This window comes from Canis lupus, chromosome 18 (genome assembly GCF_003254725.2).
Source record: "Canis lupus dingo isolate Sandy chromosome 18, ASM325472v2, whole genome shotgun sequence".
Taxonomy (NCBI): Eukaryota; Metazoa; Chordata; class Mammalia; order Carnivora; family Canidae; genus Canis; species Canis lupus.
Window position 1 is genome coordinate 42641627 of NC_064260.1, and position 22446 is coordinate 42664072.

General features: G+C 38.6%; 1 protein-coding gene and 1 non-coding gene across 7 annotated transcripts in view; both read left to right on the forward strand.

Moving 5' to 3' along the window:
* Positions 1-22446, forward strand: part of CKAP5 (cytoskeleton associated protein 5) — a 107179-nt gene that overhangs the window by 67831 nt on the left and 16902 nt on the right. For all 6 annotated transcript variants that reach the window (XM_025452046.3, XM_025452047.3, XM_035701105.2 and 3 more), the window contains exons 19-35: positions 1207-1264; positions 1353-1478; positions 2268-2407; positions 2575-2749; positions 3338-3451; positions 4536-4664; positions 9295-9489; positions 9870-10005; positions 11522-11610; positions 13888-14013; positions 15651-15800; positions 16136-16339; positions 16535-16670; positions 17116-17309; positions 18456-18628; positions 19801-19974; positions 20168-20288. In XM_025452046.3, coding sequence (XP_025307831.1) covers positions 1207-1264; positions 1353-1478; positions 2268-2407; positions 2575-2749; positions 3338-3451; positions 4536-4664; positions 9295-9489; positions 9870-10005; positions 11522-11610; positions 13888-14013; positions 15651-15800; positions 16136-16339; positions 16535-16670; positions 17116-17309; positions 18456-18628; positions 19801-19974; positions 20168-20288 — 2440 coding nt within the window. The remainder of the gene's footprint in view (positions 1-1206; positions 1265-1352; positions 1479-2267; positions 2408-2574; positions 2750-3337; positions 3452-4535; positions 4665-9294; positions 9490-9869; positions 10006-11521; positions 11611-13887; positions 14014-15650; positions 15801-16135; positions 16340-16534; positions 16671-17115; positions 17310-18455; positions 18629-19800; positions 19975-20167; positions 20289-22446) is intronic.
* Positions 16797-16907, forward strand: LOC112663765 (small nucleolar RNA SNORD67). Its single transcript, XR_003139360.1, has one exon. It is a non-coding gene; the product is annotated as a small nucleolar RNA SNORD67 (small nucleolar RNA).

The following is a 22446-nucleotide window of genomic DNA, read 5'->3' on the forward strand; positions in this document are numbered from 1 at the left end:
TGGAGTCCCGGATCGAGTCCTGCATTGGGTTCCCTGCATGGAGCCTGCTTCTTCCTCTGCCTGTCTCTACCTCTCTCTCTCTCTCTCTCTCTCTCTTTCTCTCTCTCATGAATAAATAAATAAAATCTTTAAAAAAAAAAAAAAAAAAGATTATCTCTCTCTCTCCCTTTCTGCCCCTCCCTCCACTCACACACATGCACACACTCTCTCAACTAAAAAATCGTAAAAATTTAAAAAAATGAAAATAGCAAGGAGTGATTGTTCTTCAGTAGGTAATAGAGGGGAATGAGTTGGGGGGGTGGGTCGGGAGTAGGAAGAGATAATATATGAGAAAGAATGGGGCCAGGTCACATTGGGCCTCAGGTTTTGAATAAGTTGGAAACCATTAGATGATTTTTTAAAAATATTTTTATTTATTCATGAGCAACAGAGAGAGAGAGAGAGAGAGGCAGAGACATAGGCAGAGGGAGAAGCAGGCTGCATGCAGGGAGCTGGATGTGGAACTTGATCCCGGAACTCCAGGATCATGCCCTGGGCCGAAGGCAGCCGGTCAACCACTGAGCTACCCAGGCATCCCCCATTAGATGATTTTAAGCAGAAAAGTAATAGGATCATTTGGACTGTAGTCGGAGAGAACAGATAGTATGGATCAAAGAGACTAGTTAGTAAGCTATTGGAATAATCCTGTCAAAATATAGTGGCTTGGACATAGTTTGTAGAGATGAAGTATTAGGACTCAGAATATATTTGAAAGATCTGAACAGGTTACTGGGTATAGGAGAGAGAAGAGTGAAGGATGGCCTTAGTGACTGATGGAATGATGTGGCTCTTTACTGAGGTAGGGAAGATTGTGGGAAGAGCAGCATTTGAGTCAAGAGTCAAGAATTTTGGACCTGACAGATGTGGGACATCTACTATACATTCGAATGGAAGTATTACAAAGGCTGTGTGTGTGTGTGTGTGTGTGTGTGTGTGTGTGTGTGTGTATGAATCTAGAATTCAGAGGATAGGTTAACACTGGGATTTAGGAGTAATGAGCATGTAGACAGTATATAATGTTCCCTGTAAATGAATGGGGAGAGAGAATAGGTGAGAGTTGAGGACAGAGCCAAAGGGAACCAGTCCTAGAGTCTGGTTTTATAAAACTCTTGAGTACTTTGAGGATTTCATTTTTTTGTTTCTAATTTTAAATGTTATTTCTTTTAGATTGAATGTGAAAGCTTTCATTAGCAATGTGAAGACAGCTCTTGCTGCAACAAACCCAGTGAGTACATACCACATATGTAGGAACATTGCAGCCATCTTTGTGGTTCTGTTTTCATTTGGAAAGTTCTTTTTGTTTTGTCTGCCAGGCTGTGAGGACTTCAGCCATCACCCTGCTTGGTGTGATGTATCTGTATGTTGGTCCCTCTTTGCGAATGTTCTTTGAGGATGAGAAGCCTGCCCTCCTATCCCAAATAGATGCAGAATTTGAGAAGGTAAAGATTCCAAAAATGATACAGTCCATTAGTAGACTTGAGAATGCTCATGTTAGTTGAGTTTAAGCTTTTAACCCTTTGGAATTAAGACTATATATGTATTTGCTTTTATATGCATAAAGTATCCCTGGGAAGAATTCATAAGAAATTGATGGCTTTGTTTATGAGGAGGACAACTAGATAGCTGTGGTAAAGGAGGGGAAATTTTTCTCTTTATGTCTTTTGTACCTTTGGAATATCAAACATTTGAATATATTGCCTATTCAGAAAGTATATCAACATTTAAAATTGCTTTAAATAAAAACAGAAACTTGGTCTTCCTGGAATAAACTTTCTAACCAAAGTTGCTGAGTTTGGGCAGACTTGCTCTATACTTCTTGGGCATCCAAGTCAAAGACAGCTTCATGATTGGAAAGTCAGATTCTAGTAGGTTTGTATAAAAAAACCTTTTGCAAAAAAACAAAAACTTTTGCCATATAATCTCAAATTTGGGATCTGTGTAGGAATTAAAATATATGTTGGGGAGGACTCTTTGGGTTGCTTGGTTAACCATCTGACTCTTAATTTCAGCTAAAGTCATAATCTTAGGGTTGTGAGATCGAGTTCTGTGTCAGGTTCTGTGCTGGGTATAGAGCCTGCTTAAGGTTCTCCCCTCCCCCCTTTCTTAAACTGCGTAAATTTTAAGTGGTATGAAGGAATAGGAAAGTTTAACATAGGCCCATTCTCTAACTTGTTTGCTCTTGTACCGTTCATCAAGTTCATTAGCCTCACTGATTTGTTTGTGTGTAGATGCAGGGGCAGAGCCCACCTGCTCCAACCAGAGGAATTTCCAAACACAGCATTAGTGGTACAGATGAAGGAGAAGATGGAGATGAACCAGATGAGGTGGGCACTGATGTTGTAGATCTTTTGCCGAGGACAGAAATCAGGTAGGTTTGTTGCAAATGGTTTATTGGATTTATGTAATGGGGGAGAAGGAGGGGGCGGTTTGTAGTGAATTCTTAGTGTTAATCTTCTTTTTCTCAGTCAAGAATACTTCTTTGACATCATTTCTTTAAGAGTCTGGAATTAAGGATTCTGTCTTCTGCTTTTTCAGTGATAAAATCACTTCAGAGTTGGTGTCTAAGATTAGTGACAAGAATTGGAAGATTAGGAAAGAAGGCCTTGATGAAGTTGCGGGTATTATCAATGAAGCAAAATTTATCCAGCCGAATATAGGTGAACTGCCAACTGCCTTGAAAGGTCGACTCAATGATTCAAATAAAATATTGGTACGTAAAACATATGCCTATTCTTTTCTTTCCTTCCCTCTTCCCTGTAGGAAGTTCCTTTTTAATAATCTTCACCTACAAAAGAAATGAATGGTCACTTTACTTTGAACTAAAAATAATCTCCTTTAATTTCTTAAGTGTGCCTCAAGATAGGTTGGTAGATGGCAGGTTTATTAATCAAATTCTCATGAATCTCAGACTTGCTTTTTATAGGACTCTAATATTAAATATCCTTATATAAAACTAGCTTGTTATTTGTGTAAACATGCTTAATTTCTAATTTTTTGATTTGGGTTTTTATGACAGGATTTTCTTAAGCTAGGTTTTACCTTTAAAATTATAAAGCACTATCCTTTCTGGTCTAAAATCCTAATACTCCAGTGTTAGAACTAATGATAAAAGGAGAGGCCACTGCCTGTAAATTACTCATAAGCTAATTAGAATGGCATCATAACAAACTGACTATCCTGTCTTTTAAGTAGGCCTGAAACTTTCTACTGCATTGACTGCTTACCAGCTGACTTAGAGAACTTTAAATACAGTTTGCTCTTGGTTTCAACATCAAGTGTTGGCTCTTTTCCCACTCAGGTGCAACAGACATTGAATATCCTCCAGCAACTGGCAGTAGCCATGGGCCCAAACATCAAGCAGCATGTGAAGAACTTAGGCATCCCTATCATCACAGTTCTTGGAGACAGCAAGGTAAACCTGACTGCTGACCACAGCTCCCTTCTGGAATAGGCCAGTCACATTCTTGGGCTAAGAGCAGTTCTTACATCTGCGTGTAAGAGTATACATAAACAATCTATAAACTTTGTAGGCAAAAGAACATTAGGAGGAAAATAGTAATAAACATCTTTACCTCCCAGGCTCACCTTCATAAAGTGAGCAATTATGTCACTAGCTTTACGACTCTTAGATAAGTTATTTATCTTCTTTGAGGTTCAGTTCCTTTATCTGTGAAATTTCATTCTTCAGAGCTAAATAACGATCTGTACATCAGGTACCTGTTACTATCTCATATAGTATGGACTTGAGAAATGTTGGCTATTATGATTATGACATCATTGTTATAAGTACTGTTATGAAGAGTGAATACATTTATGAATTTTGAGGTCATGTATTTATTTTCTTCCTTGTTCTCCTGAACTGCTGGAGCAAAATCTTCTGTCACTTTAGTTTCACAGTTCTAGAATTGGTCTTCTCAAAAGTTGTAAGCCTCTTATATTTAGCCCTAGATTGAATATTTGAATGTGTCTTTATTTTGTGCAATTCATTTAATGTAAGGAGTTGGAGTGTTTTAATATTTTCCTGTCAGTAAGACCTCATTCTATGAACACATAAATATGAAAATTTTAAGTGTTCAGGCAAATTTAGTAATTTCAGTCTATTATGAGTTTTCTACCCTGTAAATTGTTAGTAATTTCAGTCTAACTATTATGAGTTCTCTTCCCTGTAGAGTTACATTCTTTAGTAGAGAACTATGGACATAACTTCAGAAAACAAAACCTCTGAATTTATTCCCTTTACATGATATGTTATGCCCAGGTCACTGTTTTTGCCTCGTTTAATGGAGTATGGGATCTTACAATTGGAATTTTGTTTCTCCTTTTGGATTTTCAGTACAACTGTAGAACTCAATTCTGTGTCAGAGAAGTTGATTCCAAGTATATTCATGTGGACCTTAGAGAAACCTCCATTGTTCATGTTGCCAAAGCAACAAACTTTTTCACTCCCTACCTTCAAACCGTAACTGATATTATATTTACTACTTCTTTCCATTTAGAACAATGTTCGGGCTGCTGCACTAGCAACTGTGAATGCTTGGGCAGAACAGACAGGCATGAAGGAATGGCTAGAGGGCGAAGATCTTTCTGAAGAGCTCAAAAAGGAAAATCCTTTCTTGAGGCAAGAGGTAAGTACTACAATTATGATGTGCTTTACTCATGAATTTTACCTTCTTAGAGGTATGACCTACCTAATAAATATACTTATATGGATAGAATGAGTTTCATTACGAAACAGTTAATAAAATGAAACCAAATTCCCGAAACTTTTATGCTCATGTACCTCTTTTTTTCCCTTTCTTCATATACTTTTTTTTAACAATAAATTTTCTTAAAGATTTATTTGAAAGAAAGAGCATGCACACACTTAAGTGGGGGAAGAGGCGGGGGGGGGGGGGGGAGAGAATCCTCAAGCAGATTCCCAGCTGAGTGGGGAGCCCAACTTGGGGCTCCATCCCAGAACCCTCAGATCATGACCTAAGCCAAAGTCAAGAGTCAGACGCTCAACCAACTGAGCCACCCAGGTGCCCCTTAACAATAAAATTTTTTAAAGGACTAGACTTTTTGTGAAATTTTCTCTTTTCTTGAACTCTGAAATGGTAAAATAAAAGGTTTTAATCAGAACATAAAAATAAATTCAGCATTCAAAAATCCATCAGTATAATTCATCATACCAGCAGGCTAAAGAAGAAAAAGTATAATTGTGTCGTATAATTGTATCAGTTGACGCACAAAAAAGGATTTGAGAAAATCCAACATCTGTTCAAGACAAAAACTCTGAGCATATTAGTAATAGAAGAGAAAAGAATTACCTCAGCTTGATGAAGACCACCTACAGAAAACCTCTATAGATAATATCATTCTTATCTAAAGAGTGGTGAAAGACTGAATGCTTTCCTCATAAGATTGTAAACAATGTCCATTTTCACCATTATTAATTAGCATAGTATGGGAAGTTCTAGTCACTGCAATGAGGCAAGAAAAAGAAACGAAAGATTGGAAAAAAAGTAAAACTATCCTTAATGGCAGATAACATGGCTATCTACACAGAAAATGCTAAGGAATCTACAAGTAAACTAATAAACGAGTTCAGTAACATTGTAGGATACAAAATTAACACCCAAAAATCAGTCACATCTCTTTATAATATAGTGAACATATGGAAATTGAAATAAAAAAATAATACCATGTACAATTACTCCAAAGAAAATGAAATCCTTAGATGTACACTTAACAAAGCAAATACAGAATGTGTATACTGGAAGTTACAGAATGCTGATGAAAGAATTCAAGGAAGACCTAAATAGATAGAGAGATACGCCATGATCATAGATAGGAAGGCTCAATGTAGAGATGTCCATTCTCCCCAAATTGACCTATAGGTTTAATGTAATTTCCATCAAAATTGCAGCAAGTTTTTTTTTTTTTTTATAGACAAATAGAAGTTTATTCTAAGATCTATATTCTAGGTAAAACAATCTTGACAAAGAAGAAAAGCATGGAAATAATCACTCTACCATATATTAAGGCTTACATATTGCTAACATAATCAAGAAACTGACCTAGAGGTTGGGAGACAGAGGACAGATCCAGGTCAGTAGAACTGAAGAGAAAACCCAGAAATAGACCCACCAAATGTGATCAACTAGTTTTTGACAAAGTTACCAAAGTAATTTAGTGTAGGAGCTAGCCTTTTCAACAAATGACTCTAGAGCCTTTGACACTTGTAGAGAAAACACTGAACCTCAATCTAAACCTTCCATCCTGTAGAAATATTAACTCAGACTGGATCATGGACTGAAATGTAGAACATAAATCTATAAAACTTTAATTTATTTATTTAAGTAAGCTCCACACCTAGCATGGAGTCCAGCATGGGGTTTGAACTTCTGACCCTGAGATGAAGACCTGAGCTGAAATCAAGAATCGGATGCTTAACCAACTGAGCCACACAGGCACCCCAAGTCTTTAGAACTTTTAAAGATAACATCAATGAAAAACTTCAGGATATAGAAATTCTTCAGGCAAGGAATTCTTAGATTTGACACCAAAACCACAGTCCTATCAATAAAAAGAATTGATAAAGGTGTACCTCATAAAAATTATGAACTTTTACACTCTGCAACCATGTGAAGATGATGAAAAGGCAGGTACGCTGCTGGAGAAAATATTTGCAAACTCAATACCTGATAACCATTATTTAAAATATGTAAAGAATTCGCATAACAGTAAAAAAAAAAAAAAAAAATTAGAAAATGGCCAAAAGATGGGGCACCTGACTGGTTCAGTTGGTGAAGCATACGACTCTTGATCTCAGTGTCATGAGTTTGAGTCCTACATTGGGCATAGAGTCTACTAAAAAAAAAAAAAAAAAAAAGAAAAGACAAGAAAATGGTCAAAATACATGAATAGATGTTTCTCTGAAGAGGATATTTGCATATAAGCCCATGAAAGTTGTTCAGTATTATTAGCCATGAGGAAATGTAAGTTAAAACTATATTGACATATCAATACAACTATCAGAATTACTGAAATGTGATAACACCAGATGCTGGCAAGGATGCAAAGAAATTTGAACACTCTGCTGGAGGAAATGTAAAATGGTATAGCCACTCTGAGAAAGGGTTTGGCAGTTTCTTATATGTGGGATGCCTGGGTAGTTCAGTGGTCGAGTGTCTGCCTTTGGCTCAGGTCGTGATCCCGGGGTCCTGGGATTGAGTCTTACATCAGGCTCCCTCTGCCTCTCTGTGTCTCTCATAAATAAATAAAGTCTCTTTTAAAAAAAAGAACAAAAACTTAACATATAAGGGGCACCTGAGTGGCTCAGTCAGTAAGGGTCCAACTCTTGATCTCAGCACAGGTCATGATCTCAGGGTCATGAGTTTGAGCTCCACGTTGGGCTCCAGGCCCAGTGGGGAATCTGCCTGAGATTCTGACTCTCCCTCTCCCTCTGCCCCATCCCTCACACAAACGCTGTCTCTCTCTCAAGTCTTTTTTAAAAACCCCAAAACCGAATGTATAGTTACTATATGACCCAGCAATTGTGATCTTTTTATTCCATAAAAATGAAAATCTGAGTCTGCATAAACATTTATTCACAGATAATCATAGCTTCATTCATGATACAAAAAAAACTAGAAACAGCCCAGATATCCTTCAACAGGTGCAAGGTTAAACCAACTGTTTTATGTCCATACAGTAATACTATTTAGCAATATACGAATCAGATATGTGCAACAATTGAGATTAATCTCCAAGGGATTATGTTGAGTGGTGAAACTGAGCTCCAGTTACATACCATATGATTCCATTTGTTGAATATATTTGAAATTACAAATTTTAGAAAGGGAGAACAGATCAGTAGTTACCAGGGATTGGAATGGGAGAAGTGAGATGCTTGTGGTTATAAAGGAGGCAACATGAGGGATCCTTACAATGGAACTGCTTAAAATTCTGACTGTGATGTCAGATGTAGTAAAATATATGTGATAAAATCCTTAAAATCCTAGCACTAAGTAAGTATACACACAGACAAAAATGACAACAGCAAAGCTGGGCATTATGAACAAGATCAGTGGATTGTATCTGTCAATATCCTGGTTGTGATACTACAGTATAATTTTTTTTTTTAAGATTTTATTTATTTATTCATGAGAGAGAGAGGCAGAGACATAGACACAGGCAAAGAGAAAAGCAGGCTCCCTGTGGAGAACTCAATCCCAGGACGCCTGGATCACACCCTGAGCCAAAGGCAGACTCTCAACCACTGAGCCACCCAGGTGTCCCTATGTATAATTTTATAAAGTGCTACTGTTGGAGGAAACTGAGTGCATGGGATCTGTGTTATTTCTTATATAACTCCATATGACTACAATTATCAATACAAACTTCAACTAAAAAATAGAGATATGAATTATTTTGAAGGAATAGAGAAAAACTGTTGATATAAGGCTGAAAACAAGTCCTGGTAGAACTTGTCCTCCCCTGATCAGATAAGTGTTCTGCATTTTCTCTGGCTAGGTAAATTCTTAGAATTTTTTTAAAAAGATAAGTGAAAAGTTGTTCATCTTTAAAATACATTAAGAACTATTAAAGCTTTTAGAGTTAAAAAAAAAAAAAAGTAAAGCTTTAGAGTTTTTTTTTTTTTAAGATTTTATTTATTTATTCACGAGAGACAGAGACAGCGACATAGGCAGAGAGAGAAACAGGCTCCCTACAGGGAGCCCAGTGTGGGACTCGATCCCAGAACCCCAGGATCACGACCTGAGCCAAAGGCAGAGACACTTAACCGCTGAGCCACTCAGGTGCCCCAGAACTTTAGAGTTTAATGCTTAAGTATGGTCCAAAGAACCATGTCCTTATCTTTCTTTTTTTTAAAAAAAGATTTTATTTATTCATGAGAGACTCAGAGAAAAAGAGGCAGAGACACAGGCAGAGGGAGAAGCAGGCTCTTAGCAGGGAGCCTGATGGGGACTGGATCCTGGGTCTCCAGGGTCACACCCTGGGCTGAAGGTGGTGCTAAATTGCTGAGCCACCCAGGCTGCCCACCATGTCCTTATCTTAAAGAAGATTGTCATCTTTGTGTATATTATTTAAATACAGCGTAGTTCTTGAACAATGAAAATTACTGATTTTATAATGGAAAGTTGTAGCGTAAGAACTAATTCAGTGTTTGGTACTGATGCAGTCATAAAGCATAAGATGTAAGTAATAATTTTCCACTTGAAGTGTATAACTGGTCTTTATTTCTTTTGGCAGCTTCTGGGCTGGCTGGCTGAGAAACTACCAACTCTTCGTTCCACCCCCACAGACCTTATCCTTTGTGTTCCCCATCTCTATTCATGCCTGGAGGATCGCAATGGAGATGTGCGGAAGAAGGCCCAAGATGCCTTGCCGTTTTTCATGATGCATCTGGGATATGAGAAAATGGCCAAGGCTACCGGGAAACTAAAGGTATTACTTCTTGTGGTTTGCTGCTGTTAAAAGCCATTAGAAAAATATTGAACATGAGTTTATATAGGCAAGAGATCATATTACCTCCTAGGAGTTGCACTTGAAATCCCAATGAGAGCAAATCTACAATATCGAACAGTACGCAGAACTCAAAGAACCTGACTCTGCAGGGGCAAAAATTACAACCTTCTAGAATGGTAGCTAATTTAGTATGACTTCATAATGTGTTACTTCTCTTGCACTGTGTGCCACCTCCCTTACTTCATAGGTATTTCAAAACTAGGAGTTCAATGATGTGTTTGACAGCAGCTCTGTTAGTAAGCATAGTATGAGTATCATGTATGTGGCCTCTCACTTCTCCTGTTATGTTGCCTCCCTAGCCAACTTCTAAAGATCAAGTATTGGCCATGCTAGAGAAAGCCAAAGCTAACATGCCAGCCAAGCCTGCTGCATCTGCTAAAGCAAGTTCCAAACCAATGGGAGGGTCAGCTCCAGCCAAATTCCAGCCATCTTCAGGTAACTATTTTGAGAGGGTTAAGGGGGAAGGAAGTAGCATAGGGCAATCTAAAAAGAAATTGAGCCTTCATTTCTTACTGTATTTCCTAACAGCTTAGATCCTAGGTCCTCTTTCCTGCCCTCCCACCTTCCCTCCTTATCCTTCTACCACAAACATTTTGTTAAGTTTATGCTAGAAATTGTTGCTAAAGGTATGAATATTATTAATTTGGTTTCAAAGTCCAAAAAGGGGTTTTGGAATAGCACATTGAAATACTCCAGAGGGATCCCTGGGTGGCGCAGTGGTTTGGCGCCTGCCTTTGGCCCAGGGCGCGATCCTGGAGACCCGGGATCGAATCCCACGTCAGGCTCCCGGTGCATGGAGCCTGCTTCTCCCTCTGCCTGTGTCTCTGCCTCTCTCTCTCTCTCTCTCTCTCTCTCTGTGACTATCATAAATAAATAAAAAAAAAAAATTAAAAAAAAAAATGAAATACTCCAGAAAATGAGTGTTCTGTACTATTTTTAAGGTTTCCATACATTTTCTGCTATTAAATGTTAGAGGGTGAATTGAGACCATCTAGTTTAATCCCCTTTATTAAGAGATGAGTAAACCCAAAAGATTAAGTGATTGGCACAAGGACAACCAATCAGTGCCTGAACCAGCATGTAATTCCTCTTCCTCATTCCCAAATGAGTTCTTCCACTGAATTGCCCGTTTGCTGATTCATTCTAGTATTTACTAATCTCTTAGAGAAAATTCTTGATTTCTTCATTCTAATGTTAAAATTCCATCATGTATAAATAAAACTCTAATCTGTAACCACTTCTCTAGACTTCCTGCTTAAATGAAATGTTATTCATTTGGTGGTGTAGAAACTATTGATACTATAGGGTTAGAAATTTTACAGTGTACAACTGTTGGTATCAAAGTATGTATTCAATTACAACATTTGTTGGAATCTTGCTATATGGTAAATAAATACTATCAGCAATGACAGACCCTATCCTTAAGGAAGTATCCATCTAGGAAAGAGGGTTTTTTAACTGTTATTTAGAAAATAGTTTTAAAACTTCAACTTAACTGTTGGCAAAGTAGATGGAAATTTATTAAGTTAATTTCTTAGGGTTATGCTTAAAAAGTAATTGAGGCATGGGACTCCCGAGTGGCTCAGCGGTTTAGCGCCTGCCTTCAGCCCAGGGAGTGATCCTTGGAGACCCGGGATCGAGTCCCACATCGGGCTCCCTGCATGGAGCCTGCTTCTTCCTCTGCCTGTGTCTCTGCCTCTCTCTCTCTCTCTCTCTCATGAATAAATAAATAAATAAAATCTTTAAAATAAAAAAAAAAGGTAATTGAGGCAGAAAAAAAGATGAGGAAAAAAATCTAATTGAAAATACTTTCAAAAAAAAAAAAAGAAAATACTTTCTAAACTGACACATTTAAAACTGTAGGCTTTTTCATCATTATATATTTAACCTACTCAGAATAAAGTGATATTAGAGTTTATATTTATAGTAGATGCCTTTTTTTTTCTCAAAGCACCTGTTGAAGATTCTGTTTCCAGCACTGTAGAACCCAAGCCTGATCCGAAAAAGGCCAAAGCTCTAGGAGTTTCCTCTAAAGTAAAGGTATGTTAACTCTGCATAGTTAGATATAGAATTGCTTTTAAGTGTGTTTTGTACACTGAGTCATTCTATTAGAAAAGATCAAATTATGATCATTACTACTCTTATTTATTTATTTTTCTTTAAGATTTATTTATTTATTAGAGAGTATGAGCAAGCCCAAGCCCGGGGAGGGACAAAGGGAGAGAAGCCTCAAGCAGACTCCCTGCTGAGCGCAGAGCCTGACTCTGAGCTCCATCTCATGACCCATTAGGTTATGACCTGACCCAAAACTGAGAGTTCACACTGAACCAACTGAGCCACCCAGGTGCCCCCAGTACATTTATTATTATATGTTTATATAGAATGAGCACTCTGGCCATTCCTTTGAATATTGCAGTTATTTGTTTCCTTCCCTATGCATGGTCCTTTAACTCAGTGAGTTAATTTAAATAGGTAATTATCTTCTAAACTGTCCAGTGAAGCTGTTCTTTTCCTGTCCTCCCCACTGTCCTCATCCCAAATTTAACAAGTGCTTATTTTAGTATTTTGATCACAAGTGCTTTGAAGTATTTTTGACTCTGTTCTTAATGCTATACTTTTTTCCCCCAGTCTTTTACAGTTTATGAAGCAGTTTCACATAAATGATCTCATACTTGTTTTAACTGAATGACTTCAGTGTTTGAACTAGAAAGAAATTCTGGCCTACTAGAAATAATGGACTTTTGCTACATTTACATTAATAATTAATAATGGTGCCAGTTTTGAAAATCAAATATTATTTTAAAGACATATTCTGGGGATCCCTGGGTGGCTCAGTGGTTTAGCGCCTGCCTTCCGCCCAGGGCATGATCTTGGAGTCCCAGGATTGAATCCCACATTGGGATCCTTACACAGAGCCTCTGCCTCTCCCTCTGCTTCTCTCTCTCTCTCTCTCTCTCTGTCTCTCATGAATAAATAAATAAAATCTTTAAAAAAAAAAAAACATATTCTGAATGCTCCCTATTTTCTTCTATCTGATACAAAGATTCAGAATCTTAGGTTATTTTTCAAAACCACTTTAATAATGATTTAAAATGTTCCTAGCAAGTTTCTCTAGAAACAGGTTCAGAGAATATCCAGTTATATTGATGTGACAGAGATACATTTTATATGAAGAGAAACAGAAAAGCTTTCTTGACTAAGATGTGTAAATGCCATTTAAAATGTCATTAATGTGGAAAGCTGTAAATGGTATCAAAGATCTCAAGAAAGAAAAGAGCTATCCAGGGATCCCTGGGTGGCGCAGCGGTTTGGCACCTGCCTTTGGCCCAGGGCGCGATCCTGGACACCCGGGATCGAGTCCCACATCGGGCTCCCAGTGCATGGAGCCTGCTTCTCCCTCTGCCTGTCTCTCTGCCTCTTTCTCTCTCTCTCTGTGACTATCATAAATAAATAAAAATTTAAAAAAAAAATTAGAAAAGAGCTGTCCAATAAAGAGTCTATGACCCGGGCAGCCTGGGTGGCTCAGTGGTTTAGCGCCGCCTTCAGTCCAGGGCGTGGTCCTGGAGTCCCGGATCGAGTCCCATGTCGGGCTTCCTGCATGGAGCCTGCTTCTCCCTCTGCCTGTGTCTCTGCCCCTCTCTCTCTCTCTCTCTCTCTCTCTCTCTCTGTGTGTCTTGCGTGAATGGATGGATGAAATCTTTATCATCTGTCATTGGTCTGGGTCATAGACTTTTTTTTAGAGTTTTTCCAACTACATTACATGCCTTGGTAACCCACAGTTACTTGAGAATGTACTAAAAACATTTTTGAGGGACTCCTGGGTGGCTCACTGGTTGAGCGTCTGTCTGCCTTTGGCTCAGGGCATGATTCCAGGATCAAGTCCCACATCGGATTCCTTGCAGGGAGCCTGCTTCTCCCTCTGCCTGCGTCTCTGCCCCCGCCCCCCCGACTGTGTCTCTCGTGAATAAAGAATATCTTTTTAAAAAAAGAAATTCTGAGAGCACCTGAATGGTTCATTCAGTTGGACATCCAACTCTTGATTTTGGCTCAGGTTGTGATTTCTTGGTTATCAGTTCAAGTCCCATGTTGGAGTCCATGTTGGGCATAGAGACTACTTAAAAAAAAGAGAGAAACATTTCTGGAAAACCTATACAGAAACATAGTATATGTAAGATTCTGTTGCTCATCTGTTTCTTTCATGGAGAATATCATATAGAGAGTACATGGTTTATAGAATGACCACTTACTGGGTAATAACATCATGTTCCCAAAGACTAGTAGCCTAGCTAACCAGTGTTCCCTGAACTTTGGCTGTAGAGTGCACAAGGGAAGAAAGTACCTAGCAAAACCAGCTTAAAGGAGGATGAAGACAAATCTGGTCCTATATTCATTGTTGTTCCAAATGGAAAAGAGCAAAGAATGAAGGATGAAAAAGGATTAAAGGTAAGGAAGGGACAAGAACTTTTTCAAGAGTTTTTTTGCTTTTTTGTTTTTCTAATCAAAAATAACTTTACTGTATGAAATTCATTTCATTATGAAATACCTAATAATGAACTGAACCTTTTGCTTATAAATTATAGCTTGTTTCTTCTCTAGGACAGCTTTGGGAGCATTAGCTCCAAGGATCATAGAATGGAGTTATTATTACCTATTCTTCCTCCAAATGGAAAGAAACATTAATTGTTTTAATTTTTATAATCAAAGAATGGAAAATGCTCCTTGATTTTTATGAATTACACATCTGTAGTAGGCTGCTTGTTTAATCCTTCATGTACCTGACACCTCAAAAGACAGATTTGGTGACTTATCTTTCTGCTTCAATCATTTCTCTTTTTATGTTGTTTTGGTGTTACTAGGCAGTTAGATGTTTTGTCAAAATATGTACATTGTTTTTAAAAAAGTCAAGCAGGGGCAGTCCCGGTGGCCCAGCGGTTTAGTACCGCCTTCAGCCTAGGGTGTGATCCTTGGAGACCTGGGGTCGAGTCCCACATCGGGCTCCCTGCATGGAGCCTGCTTCTCCTTCTGCCTGTGTCTCTGCCTCTCTCTCTATGTCTGTCATGAATAAATAAATAAAATCTTAAAAAAAAAAAAAAAGTCAAGCAGTATGAAAAGTCCAGAGTGTATGTAGTATGAGAAGCAAGTCTTCCTCTAGTCTCCCTCCACAGAGAAGATATTACCAGTGTGTTTGTGTATTCAGAAGTATGAGTATTTCATACTATATGATCATATATGTATAAATATATAGCCTGCTTTTTACACACGGGGAACATGCTCTATACTCTTTGTTCTGTATTTTACTTTTTTCTTTTAATGATTGTAATATCTTTTTTTTTTTTTTTTAAATTTTTATTTATTTATGATAGTCACACAGAGAGAGAGAGAGGCAGAGACACAAGCAGAAGGAGAGGCAGAGACACAGGCAGAGGGAGAAGCAGGCTCCATGCACCGGGAGCCTGACGTGGGATTCGATCCCGGGTCTCCAGGATCGCGCCCTGGGCCAAAGGCAGGCGCTAAACCGCTGCGCCACCCAGGGATCCCCTGATTGTAATATTTTAAAGGTCATTACATTAACTTATGCATATATCCATTCATTCTTTGGTACGTCATATGTATGTACCTTTCTTTGTCCCCAACCCACAATATAAACATTTAGGTTGCTTCTAGTCTTTCACTATTATAAACTATTCTGCCGTAAGCATCTTTGAATGTGGGTACTTGTGCACATATGTGAATATATCTTTATTAAACTCCTACTAGAATGGATGTATATTTTTAATTTTGATATTTCAAATTTTTCCTTTATTAAAATTGTGCTAATAACATCCACCATGCTGTACATTAATAGAGCATTGATTTTTTTTCTAGTGAGAATTGCTGAATATTCTATTCCTAGAAGATGTTGAGTTAAGCTTCCAGAAGTATGACTGCTTGATAATACATTTTGCATTCATATTTAATAACAAATTAATCTTGTCAAATTTTAAAATATTCTATTAAATTGATTTCTGCAGATGCTTTAAATAATGTTCTCTACCTCATTTCAGTTGAACATCTTATAATCCCTTTTGACTGTTTTTTAGGTGCTGAAGTGGAATTTTACTACTCCACGGGATGAATACATTGAGCAACTAAAGACTCAGATGTCTAGCTGTGTGGCTAAGTGGTTACAAGATGAGATGTTTCACTCAGACTTTCAGCATCATAATAAAGCCCTTGCTGTCATGGTTGATGTAGGTTTGCTGTAGATAAATACACATGTATATCAGATCCATGAGAATACTGAGCCTTGTGAAATAACCAGAAGTTAACATGACTTGAGAAGAAACTAGAATACACCATGTTCTCTGTTTTGGGGGCTTTTTAATTATTTGATAGAATAAATGACTCTCAAATTTTTAGATTTTTTTTTTTTTTACATGAGTGTATTATTTATTTAATCAAAACTTTAGGTCTTAAATAGAATCATAAGAATCTAGTTTTCTTCTTGGACTCTAGTAAAATCTATAAGGTCCTTACCTAATGGAACTTAAATTTTTATACAATTTTATTTGTCTTTTGTTTTAAGCACTTGGAGAGTGAAAAAGAGGGTGTTATTGGTTGCCTGGATCTTATCTTAAAGTGGCTTACCCTGCGATTTTTTGACACCAATACCAGCGTCCTGATGAAAGCCCTAGAATATTTAAAATTACTCTTCACCCTGCTAAGTGAGGAGGAGTATCATCTTACTGAGAATGAAGCATCTTCCTTCATCCCCTATCTCATCCTCAAGGTAATACATTGTTCTCACTCTGAAAGACTGCCCAAGTTCCCAGCTGACCTCAGTTCCCACCCTTGATTCCCTCTCCCTTTTTCATTTATTCCACTGTTCATTCATGTGCCCCTGTTCTTCCAAGATGTAGTGACACATGGGAGGACCCTTTGCCCCTCAGGAAATGCCTCATTCATTGTTCTCCTTGTCAACTAGGTTGGAGAACCAAAGGATGTCATTCGTAAAGATGTCCGTGCCATCCTGAACCGGATGTGCCTTGTCTACCCAGCCAGCAAGATGTTCCCCTTCATCATGGAAGGAACCAAATCCAAAAACTCTAAGCAAAGAGCAGGTGAAGCAACAATTTAAATTGAGGCATGAGTCTGTACAGCAGTGACCTCTAAAAGAAATAGTTTGTAGATGAACAAGGACATTTCTTCAGTGTCCATCTAGTTGATTCCAATCTTCCGATTTGGACTGTGAGAGTGATGAGTTGCACACTGGTGGAGCCAGAGTATCAGGTGATACAGGCACCACTCAGTACCACCCTGGTGACAAAATCAAGTGCACAGGGGCCATCTGACTCACAGGCATCCCTTTCTTCCAGGAGCACTTGCTGTAACACTATTATTTTATTATGTGTTTTATCAGAAAGCAGTAAACAAGGAAAAATTCTAAGTAGAGACAGAATAAGATTTTAGTCCTTCATGTATCTAAGGCAAATTTATCTAGTAAAGATAAGTCTCTAAGCCGAATGTGTGTTGGGTCTCATTAATTTAACCTTTCTCCCCCATCAGAGTGCCTGGAAGAACTGGGGTGTCTGGTTGAGTCCTATGGCATGAATGTTTGCCAACCAACCCCAGGGAAAGCCTTAAAAGAGATAGCGATTCACATAGGAGACCGTGACAACGCTGTGCGCAATGCTGCCCTCAACACCATCGTCACTGTGTACAATGTACATGGAGATCAGGTGTTCAAACTCATTGGAACTGTGAGTGACTTTTCTCTGAACATTTTCAACATGTGAATTGCAGAATCACTTAGGGGTCAGCTTTCATGTCATTGCAACTCGAGCTAAGTGTTTCTCACGTTTTATTAAGCTTAACCCAGTGTGTCCTAGAGTCCAAATAAACCCTTGAGCATAGCACGCAGAGCATAAACACCTTGAGGGTGTCTCTGATTGTTGTAGGGCAATTTATGCTATGTCTTACTGGAAATCAGATTTTCTTTTCTGAGAAAGAAAAGTTATACACTTGCTTTAAAAACAAGAACTGTTTTTTTGTTTTTTTTTTTAAGATTTTATTTATTCATGAGAGACACAGAGAGGCAGAGGGAAAAGCAGGCTCCATGCAGGGAGCCCGATGTGTTCGATGCTCGGACTCTAGGATCACGCCCTGGGCCTAAGGCAGGCGCTAAACTACTGAGCCACCCAAGTGTCCTGAGAACTGTTTTTGAATGAAATCCTGAGCTAGTCTGGGTTTATATTCTGCCTAAGAAATCTGCTCTAGAATTGTTAGTGCAATTAGTTTTTAGTGAACAAGTATTCATAGGTATAATTCTGGTACCTGTCAGATCAGAAGAGTCTTTAGCTACAGCTACAAGCCACACTATGCAGACATGTCAGGTGCTCTCATTGCTTATTACTTGTTTGAGCCAGTCACTTGTGGTTGTATCTCAGTCCTTTGCTCCACTTATATCCTAGTATTATATATATTTGCACGGTTTTTATATATTTTTACCTGTGTTAACTGTTTACATCCTCACTACAGGTCAGTGAAGGAGATAAAGCAAATGGGAATTTTACAGATGATCAAAAGTGAAGCTTCTTGCCTTTAGTTGACGTAGTGGTGACACAAGAGACATGAGGAAGCGTCATTTACTCTTTGGTCTTTTCTTTTGTAGTTATTAATATCCTTTCCTTTTGTATTCTTTCTTTCATAGAGTCTTCTAATATAGAAAGTTTTAACAATAGTTGATTGAAAATGTAGCTAGTGTTTTGAAAATAAACTTACACCAACATAGTAGGTTCTGCTTGCTTCAATATATGAATGGATATTGACTCTTGAATCTTCCAATTAGGTTTTTAATTCTCTTCATATTCTGGAGAGAATAAATTAAATTTGGGCTCTTCTTACAGCTCTCTGAAAAAGATATGAGCATGCTTGAGGAGAGGATTAAGCGGTCAGCAAAGAGGCCTTCAGCTGCCCCAGTAAAACAGGTGGAGGAGAAACCTCCGCGCACGCAGAGCATAAACTCCAACGCCAACATGTTGCGCAAGGGACCAGCAGAAGACATGTCCTCCAAACTCAAGTATGTAGATGGAGACACTTGTCTAAGAACATCTCAGTGGCCTTTGCCTTGTGTGCTTAGAGCTTATCCTGTAACATAATCTTGAGTTTCTGTAGCCATTACCATGCATGACAGAATGTCTGGGGAAATGTCTTGTAGCCAAATGTTTAATCCTTCAGTCTTCATTGTCTTTGTCTTTGTCTCAAAACCACTTCTAAATAGTCTTGTGCCTTCTTTCACTGCTTTTCCGTGGACAGAATTATGTATCGCACTTATAGGATGTAAGTACTGCCTGCTAATTTCTCATTAGCAGGGCTCTTATATCTTTCTAACTTCTGACTTGGATTCATCCCCTCTGGAGGGCAATTGGTTTAGAGTTTATAACTCTAAACAGGTTAGAAGGTATCCATAAGTATCCCATGAATCAGTCCTTCCCTAGAAGTCAACTGGCTAGCAGAGGTGTCAACTCAATGTCAAGTAGCTAAATTCACCTTTTTCCTTGTGTTATACCTGGCCATGCTCAGGTTCCTATTCTTCAGATATGGCTGATAAGTAAAATGCATGCAACACAGAATTGGCATAGAGACTCAAAATATAGCCTCCTAAGCAAGACAGCTCTATTTTGGGCTATATGCAATATCTAATGTTAACCAATTTGAATTTGAAAGCCTTAAATACCTATCGCTTGGATGTAATGCTGTCCCTGACCTGTCAAGAGTGAAGGTGACTGTCCCTCAACGTATAAAATGTTCCAAACACTGCATGGAAGAATGCTTATGATTAGAAAAACTTAAACACCAGTTAATTTGGCAGAAAAGAGCCAGCCAATCAAGATTTTTCTTAAATTTTTGCCCAAGTAGAGAGCTTTTAGTCTGTATATTTTATTAATCATTTTCTGCCCCATCTGAAATAGCAGTACAAGGTTTGTTGGCTTTAGTGAACTAGAGAGAATACTTATCATTTGAAAGGTATTCTAAATACAAGCTAGAATGATCTCCTCCAAGGGTATTCATGAACCAGTGTTGTTGCCCATTGAAGGCACTTGCTTAGACTCAAGGACTTACATCATTCAGGGGGGCTGAAACCAGAAGTTGAACATCTGTCTTGAAGCTTTGGGACAACTGGCAGTGCTACTCTTGCTCTTTGGTTCAGAAATCTCCTTTAGTTCAGGAGCCTCCTTTTGCTTCCCTTAGCCAAGCCCGAAGTATGAGTGGACATCCTGAGGCAGCCCAGATAGTGCGCCGAGAATTCCAGCTGGATCTAGATGAGATTGAGAATGACAATGGTACAGTCCGATGTGAAATGCCAGAGCTTGTTCAGCACAAATTGGATGACATTTTTGAACCAGTCCTTATTCCTGAACCCAAGTAAGTTAATCTCTCTCATTTAAGTGTCAGCAGTGTCTGATCATGAGAATGCACAGATGAAAAGAGATTTCTGTGCAGTCAGAACTTTTTAGAACTGATTACTGTATGGCTGGTAACAGTTCTTTACAAAGACCTGGAGATGCCACTGGGATGTCTTGTAACAAAGATTGAATTTTTTCCCTTTGCTCTCTAGAATCCGGGCTGTTTCTCCACACTTCGATGACATGCACAGTAATACAGCATCCACAATCAATTTCATTATCTCCCAAGTTGCCAGTGGTGACATCAACACGAGCATCCAAGCTCTGACACAGGTAATGGGGGTATTACCCATGGCAGTAATTCCATTGGCATTGGAGGCTGTACAAGTGGTGGCTGCGTACTGGTTACAGAATTAAAGGAGGTGTAGGCCGCATTCAGCACTGCCGTGATGAAAAAGTTTTGCACAGGGACCACTCAGTGTCATCACCTGCCTCCCTGGATATGGCTCTCATAGACACTTGCTCTTTACACTTTGCATTCATTCACCAGAGGCTGGAGATATTGCACTGAATAAGTAGACACCAAATCTCATGGAACTTACTTACATTTTAGTGGACAGGGAAAGATAAGTAAATAAGAAAATACCAGATAATAGCATTTACTGTGTAAATATAACTCAAATGGGGTGATCAAAGAGAGGAGCTGAGTAGTTACTTAGATTGGTGGTCAGGGATGCAAGCAGAGGGAACAGCTAATACAAAAGCTATAGGGAAGAATGAGTTTGGAATATTCAAGGAAACAACACAAGGCCCATGTACCCAGAGCAGAGTGGGCAAGTGGGAGAATGGTACAGAATGAGATTCGAGAGGTGGACAGAGATCATCTCATCGGGCAGCCCCGGTGGCACAGCGGTTTAGCACCACCTGCAGCCCAGGGTGTGATCCTGGAGACCCTGGATCGAGTCCCATGTCAGGCTCTCTGTATGATGCCTGCTTCTCCCTCTGCCTGTGTCTCTGCCTCTCTCTCTCTCTGTCTCTATGAATAAATAAATAAAATCTTAAAAAAAAAAAAAAAGAGATCATCTCATCGATGTAGATCTTTAAAGCTCCTTGGTAGGTTGTTTGGATTTTATTTTAAGTGTGATGGGACACCATTAGAGAATTTTGAGTAAAGAAGCTATGTAATTTTTAAAAATCATTCTCTTCTTCTGCTTCCCTTTCCTAACAATCTAGTTGGAAAGCCAGTAAGTTGGTAGAGCAAGGTAGGCATCCACCTTGTGGCAGGTGGTGGGGGTGGGGAGCCATCATGGCCTAATGCAAGAGTGAGGATGGTGTCTTACAGGAGGGGTGATGCAGAGTCAGGAGTCAGAGCCCAAGCAAGATAAAGAGGATGTTGTGTAGACAGCCACTCTGGCATGATAGATTCCCAGGCAAGATGAGGAGGATATCCACGTGTGTTGGGCACGAGGCAGCATGCAGGTGGCTCAGAATGGGGAGTCAGCAATGAAGCTGGAGAAATAGGCATCTGCATGGGGAAGGACTGGGGGCAGAGATGGGAGATTTGTTACATACCAAGAGATTGGCCATAGAAATATAAGGAAAATAGAAGTCACATTTCTTACAGCCAGAAAATAAAACCACTAAAATATGAAAGGAAAGCAAAATAGAATAAACTCTGGTATTGGACCAGAATTAGATTCGATGTGTCAGTATGAACTCATGATTTTCAAAAGTAGAAATAAATATCGATGTAAATGTGTATATATGTATATATGTGGTATAAGTATATGCTATAGATATATATGTATGTATGTAATATACATATATTCCCTAGTTCTTTTAATTGAGAGGACCTAAGAATAGCAATGCCCCAACAGTAACCAGCACCTCCAGATCTTGGCTTCTAAATACCATTTTCCACTAAAGGGGAATGAGAGCTCCTTGGAGAAGGGGTAGATTCTAGGGCTGAATTAGAAAAATATAGGATAATCCTGGAACATCGTATTGTACCAGATAGTAGGAAAAGGCTCAAAGAATGATAGGGACAGGTCAGAAGGACCCAACATCAAAACCAATAATGATAATGATAGGGTTTAACCCAATGAACTGAATAAAATTTAGGAAATACATTCAATAAAATGTAACCAAATAGGAAACAAGTCCATACCCATATAAATTAAAATTTTGAAGAGAAATGGATATTTACAGATTCATAGTACCACCCCACAAAATGCAAATGACTAATATACAAAAAGTAACCAAAAAATACAAAATACTTTAAGTCGACAGTACAGAAGCTTAGCAGACATCACCTTGAAGTGATCAAAGTGAACATAAGTAATAAGACAAGATGAAATTCTGTGTCACATTGTAGGATCCAGTGGAAATTCTGCATCACTTTGCCGACATTCCTAATGTCATCTAATCATGAAGAAACCTCAAACAAATGCAAACAAAGGGATATTTTACAAATGTCAAGGTCAAGAAAGTC